Source organism: Neurospora tetrasperma, assembly GCF_000213175.1.
Source record: "Neurospora tetrasperma FGSC 2508 unplaced genomic scaffold NEUTE1scaffold_16, whole genome shotgun sequence".
Taxonomy (NCBI): domain Eukaryota; kingdom Fungi; phylum Ascomycota; class Sordariomycetes; order Sordariales; family Sordariaceae; genus Neurospora; species Neurospora tetrasperma.
The window spans coordinates 1-6,275 of record NW_009799114.1 but is presented as its reverse complement, the minus strand read 5'-3'; the positions used below and the strand labels follow the sequence as shown (position 1 = coordinate 6,275).

General features: G+C 56.3%; 2 protein-coding genes across 2 annotated transcripts; one reads left to right on the top strand and one right to left on the bottom strand.

Moving 5' to 3' along the window:
• Positions 1–2,649: 2,649 nt before the first annotated feature.
• Positions 2,650–3,778, bottom strand: NEUTE1DRAFT_50505 (uncharacterized protein; the record flags this gene model as incomplete). The annotated part of the gene is made up of 2 exons (XM_009856549.1): positions 2,650–3,618; positions 3,698–3,778. 2 exons carry the CDS (start codon positions 3,776–3,778, stop codon positions 2,650–2,652), a joined length of 1,050 nt encoding a protein of 349 aa, XP_009854851.1.
• Positions 3,779–4,347: 569 nt separating this feature from the next.
• NEUTE1DRAFT_69954 (uncharacterized protein) lies at positions 4,348–6,157 on the top strand (the record flags this gene model as incomplete). The annotated part of the gene is made up of 2 exons (XM_009856548.1): positions 4,348–4,992; positions 5,076–6,157. The coding sequence occupies 2 exons, from the start codon at positions 4,425–4,427 to the stop codon at positions 5,858–5,860; spliced, it is 1,353 nt and encodes a 450-aa protein (XP_009854850.1).
• Positions 6,158–6,275: the final 118 nt, after the last annotated feature.

Genomic DNA, 6,275 nt, shown 5'->3' with positions numbered 1-6,275 from the left:
GGGGGGGGAAATCGAAAAGCAAAGTCGAAAACGAGTCGACTCGAATGGTGTCTCGGTGATCGCAGGCCTCGTGGCGGCGCTCGGCGATGCTGGGTCGGTTAGGCGACAGGTTTAATTGTCGTCGGTGGTGGTGGTGGGTTTTGGTTGTTCGGTTGATGATGGCTGGAGTGAACAAGACAGGGCAGGGCGCTCGCTCACCTTGGACTTGGAGGCGAGCGGGAATGGAAGGCAGAGTTGGACGGCCCTGGCCTTTCAGCCAAAGACGGGACGGACTGCAGGGCCATTCGCCAGCCAGCAGCGCGACGCACCTCCACAGGTTTTCAGCGGAGCACTGTGTCACGCGCCCAGCCTATCATACAGTTTTACAGTAACCATCCGTAACTTTACACGGCCAGTCGCCGAACCTGACCAATCTTACGGCTTGTCCAGACAGCTGAGTGGAGTAAAAACTCTTAACGGTACACCACCTACCTACGTAAGTAAGGTAAGTTTGTAGCGGAAACCCAGCGTCGAGTCTTCATGCCCACCACGGGCCCCCCGACAGTGACAGTCGACTTCAACGTGTGGTGAGACGACGGACCTTCCAGCCTTCACACTTCCAGGTTCTAGTCTTGGCATAGTCCGGAAATCGTCGCGCCGGCCAATCGGCATTCCCACTTCCCGTCCTTTTCTCGATTCTCCCACCCATATCACATTGTATGTATCTCCGCTGCTGAGGCTTACGGCTCGGCGGACAGCTCAACTCTGCAAGACATGCTGACCTCGTGTGCCTCTTTACAACCGTGCCATGATTTTGGATCTTGCAATCTGGGACGGGTGTTGGAGAGGTATCGCGGAAAGGTCTGGGAGCGGTCTCTTGTATCCAGCAGCCATACATCATCCCTTGGCAAATGATTTGTCCCTCTGAATGCCAGGGGAAGATGTTTTGCATTGAAACGAAAGAGCCCTGAGACCAGTAAATTGCCCATACTACCTTTGATTACAATACGCGCAGACAAGGAGCGATTAACGACAGGATTGGACAACAATGGTGCGCCGGTTTGGACCCTGAACTACGTGAAGAAATGTCCGAATTGTCTTGATGCCATATCGAGTACGGTAGCCTGGTGGTGCCAGGGTCTGGGTGGGGAGCGAGAACCGGACCGGACTTCGCTTGTCGCATCATCGATGTTGATGGGCAAGATACGGCAATGGGAAGAAGCCAACCGAAGCCTTGTCTACGGTTACAAGATCGACCTTTGTTGTCTGGCCAGCGGGTGAGGCAAGCGAGCTGAGAGGGATCTCTCAGCTGGATACCCGAACGCAGGATATCTATGCACGCTTCTCGTAAAGTTGAGACACAAGGCCGATTCTATACTGCGAACGCTGCGCAATCTTTGGTAACCGATTGCGATATCACGACAATTTACAACTGGCGGCTGAAGTCCAAAAACGCGTGGACAAATTCAATCAGCATTCCGGACACCCCTCGTCGCTTTCATTCTGATCCAAAGATCAAAACCGGGCTTGCGAAGTGACTACTCGGTCTCGACTGACCACATACAGATGACCGCCAAGCCCAGGCAATGCAAACCATCGAATTTAACAACACCGCATCACGAATCCCCAGACGGACCCCGCGCTGTCGACTCAAGTCGTATCAAGACACGGGCCCTCCAGATCTTCACGGAACCCAAGCAGCAGCAAGTTCGCGTTCCCAAAGCCCGAAACAAATAGGGCCATGCATTCGTCCGTGGTTTCCTTCCTCACCACGGCCCCTCGACAAGGAACCGTAGGCATTGAAAGATGAAGAAAAAATGAAGAAAATCTCCAGTCCGAGAAAGGATTGTGGGTTGCCAAAAATTCCCCAGCCAGCCGAAGCCAACTGAGAGCGGTCAGGTATGTAGTTTTCAACTAGCAAAAACGCGATCTCGGACGAATCCTCACTGATACGCGTAAAACCCCTGCACTTGGATGGAGGAAAAAAAAAGGAGAAGGAAAGTTGAAGATTGGGGGAAGGACTGGCTTGGTTAAATAGGCGCGGGGAGGTCCCGAGACCTGGTCCGTGCACCAGTGCAAATTCCGGGAGGAATTCCATGGCGGGCCGGCAGCGGGCTGAGGCGGGACTGCCAAGCTGTTCAGGCAGTCGGCTGTTGGCTGTTGGCTGCAACTTCCATCTCGTCTTCTTTCTTTGTTCACTTCAGTTCGTTCCTGTTGGCAAAGGCGTCACGCCGAGATGGCTGCCCAGGCATTGCCCGCAGTAGTGAGTGGTGAATGAAACACTGCAAACTTCACTGCAAGCAAAGGCATTTCAGTTGCGCATAACTGTGTCACAGTCCAGTCACAGACTATTACTCTACTCAACCCCTTTGCTTTTACACAGTCCTCGCTTATTATCACAATGCAGAGAGGGAACAAGGCAAGCCAATTGCTTCCGAATAACAAGGGAAACTCGTGTAGGTACACCATACAAGGGAACATGAATATTACACTCATCGTGCCGGGCAAACCGTCTTTTTCAGTCCGCCCTCCTTGCGCGATTCATATGGTACAAGAGTGTTGCCGGTGGTTGCACACACGCATTCACTTCTGCTGCTGCTGCTGCTTCTTCTTCTTCTTCTTCTTCTTCTTCTTCTTCTTCTTCTTCTTCTTCTTCGTCTCCTTCCCTGTCTAGTATCTCGGCGCCCTGACGAGCACCTCACCCAGCTTGGGACCCTTTTGGCGGAGCCCCTGGACTGCTACACGGGTGACGAGGTCGCTTTGGTGGTCCTTGATCATCTCCTTGAGCGCGCTGCGCTCAATCACTATCCTGCCCGTCTCCAAAAGGTCTTTGACATCGACATCCCACAACTCCAGAGCGCGACCCTCGGCACCAGCCAACTCGAATCCGGTGAAGAGGTTGGGGCGCTTGTCGCCCGTGATAAAGGTCGTCCGGCCAGCCTCCTTGCCCCAGTTCAAGCTGGTCATAAACTCGTGAACCCACTTGCGGACGTAGCCGTCCTCAAGCTCACGGCTGAGCTTACCGCCGCCGGCAAGCCAGAGGAAATCGTTAGGGAGGGGGAGGTCGAGGCCGTCCTCGGTGACGATGAGCTCGCCACGCTTGTAGCGGTAGGACAGCGCGGTGCGCCAGGCCAGATCGTAGACCTTTTTGTTGAGCTTCGTGCTGAAGTCGCGGGGCTTGGGGCCGAAAGTCTTTCCACCACCTTTCATCAGAGGTGACTGGCGGGTACCACGACGGGCGTTACCGGTACCCTTCTGGGGACTCATCTTTTTGTGCGAACCATGAACTTCGTAGCGTGTCTTTGTGGACGCCATGCCCCGTCGTGTCGAGTCACCTTCGTAGATGACGGCCAAGTGGAGGATATCGCGACGCAGCGGGAGGTGAAGGTGACGGGCTGAGTAGGATTCGAGGGAGCGCGGCTCGAGTTCGGGGAAGGAATAGACGGTCACAGGAACGTTGGTGACTGAATCGTGGGTTAGTACCTTTTCAGCGCGGGCGATGTTGTCGAGGTTGGCAGTCGTGTTGGTGCTCATACTGGGTTGCCATGGTTCCGAGACCGATCTTGTGATATTGGCGGCAGGAGGGGTAGCTACGGAGGCCATCGACCGTCTGCAGGGAAGAATAGAGGATTGGCGCATCTAGTGGACATGGTTTGTACTGGTGAGCGAAAGTCGTCGGCGGGTCAGTAGCAAGACGGTGGACGTATGGAAGACGAACCGGCAGTGCCCTGCATGACTTGGAAGCAATGCTCAGCGCATTCATGGCCTCGTTGAGGCTCTTGAGACCCTTGCCGGCCATGGCGGCGTTGTGATATGGCAAGGTGACGGGAGTTACAAGTTAATGCAACTCGGATGTGATGGTATGGTGGTGCTCGAGGCAGTTGTTCGCGGGAGGAAAAGAGAGACTAGCAACCACGGGCCTGTGCGGACGGAAACGTGGAGCGCGCTTCGGGGCGAGGGAGGGACAACGGAACGGGACCGAGACGGGGCTCTGACGGGATATGCGGTGGTCGTCGCGGGCGCCGGTCCTCCCAGTCAAGTCGCAACGATTCGGCCGACGAGGGGACTGGACGGAGTCTGGAGAAAAAAGATCTGGAGTGCAACGTGCACGTACAGTGCGCTGTCGCCATGGGGTACCCGTTCCTGGCGAGCTTTCTCGCGGGGCACGCCAGCTAGCTGCAACCCCCACTACAAGTACTTCCAATGAGCGCACTGTGCTGCCGGCCCCGGGGTCCACGAAATTTTGGCCGCCGTTCGAGTCCGGGCAGGTGGGCTGCAGCATGGAACGAATTGAAGGACCACGAACCCTCCGTCCCGTCCCTGTCCCGTCCTTGACCCCGTCCTCCCCGTCGACGAAACCTTGAGTGCAGCTCCTCTCGACTGAGAGCGATCCCGCACTTCGAATACTCTCCCCTCCGGCCCGCCTGTACACATTCCCACCCGCCATGTCGACGTGTCAGCAGGTCGCGCGGCCACTCGTCCGCTGTCTCCGGCAAACCGGCCCCGGCGCTGCGACATGTTCGACCCGGTCCGTCGCCGTCGCCGCCGTTAGGCCCTTCTCCTCGACCCCGATGCGCAAAGATGAGGGCGCCACCACCACCACCACCACCACCTCTCCTGTCGACTCCACCACAACACCACCACCCCTTCCTTCGGCAACCGAGGCTAAGGCGACAGTAGCAGACACAGTAGTCGGAGGTCCAGAGCTTGGGTCGCGAAGGAGAAGGGCCGCCCTGGCCACCACCGGCAATCTCCCCTTCGAGCAGCTGCCGTACCAGTGTTTCCAGGATGCGCGCAAGATCCTGCAGCAGGACCGCGCGGCCAAAATCGCCCAGATTGTCAAGGAGACGGAGAAGATCAAGTTGATCGAGGCGCGGGATGCCAGCGAGTTCGAGGGCGGCGAGGCCGCCAAGCAGACACGGATCAAGAGCTTAAGGAACTATATCGAGGAGCTCAAGATTCTTGCCGACATCAACGACCCCGAGGTGAAGAGGCGTTTCGAGGATGGCAGAGGTTTGTACTTTCCTTTCCTTTTCTTATAACGTTTACTCCGCTTCGCAAGTCTCAGTCTAACGAACATGTTTCTCTGCCTCCAGGTGACATGACCAAGCCCGTCTACCGTTTCATGGCCGAGCGCCGCTGGCGTTCCATGGACTACAAAATCATCGCGCAGCGTATCTCGCAGTTCCACGTCGTTCCCGATCTTCTGCCCGCCTTCGACCCGACCATGGACGTCAAGCTTTCCTTCCGTGGCTACCAGGTTTCCCCGGGAGCCATCCTCGACTCGCGCGTGACCGAGGTTGCACCCACACTTCGCATGCAAGTCTTTGACAAGGGCGAGCGCCTCCTCACTGTCGTCGTCATCGACTCGGACGTTCCCGACGTCACGCACGACAACTTCAAGCGTCGCTGCCACTTCCTGGCGGCCAACATCCCATGGGACCCGTCGAAGACGGTTCTCTCCCTGCGCAGCGTCGGCGACCGCGTCGAGGGCGACGTCGGCAAGCCCTGGCTTCCCCCCTTCGCGCAGAAGGGTTCGCCCTACCACCGCCTCAACGTCTTCGTGCTTGAGCAGAAGCCCGGTGCCAAGATCGACGGCGAGGCCCTGAAGAAGCATTTGGAGAACCGCGAGAATTTCTCGCTCAAGGGCTTCCGCGAAAAATTCGACCTCGAGCCTGTCGGCTTCAACCTGTTCCGCTCCGAGTGGGACGAGGGCACGGCCGAGGTCATGGAGAGGCACGGCATTCCCGGCGCTGAGGTTGAATTCAAGCGCCAGAAGTTTGCTTCGCTCAAGCCGCCCCGCAAGGCTAAGGGTTGGGAAGCCAAGAGGCAGAAGCCCAAGTACAAGAGCTTGTGGAAGTACGTCAAGCGTATTGCGTAAAAAGCGGGCGTCTGGGTTGGGGTGTAGTAGGTGCATGTGCGAGCGTTGTGGTCAGCAGTATCGTCCTTTTGTTAAAGCTGTTGTTGTAGAGAGCGGCAGTCGTCACGTTACGACGGTGGCGACGACGACTTGTGGCGTGGCAGTGGGACGGACTTTGCCGGTAGGTGAAGCTGTCCTGTCTTGTACAATAGTTATATCAGACACGAGTAGATCAAACGGGCGTGGAAAACGCCTAATCAATGTACAAATACAAGCCATGAACCTTGATGTCGGCGGGCAAGTAAAGAATCATGTCATCCAATTAATGCTGTCTATAAACCTATAGAGCAGCTAAACGTTTGTCTATTTGAAGGAAAACATGTATCGTCGTCTGATACACTCATCCTAAGGTATTCTTGACTTTCCTACCATTGCC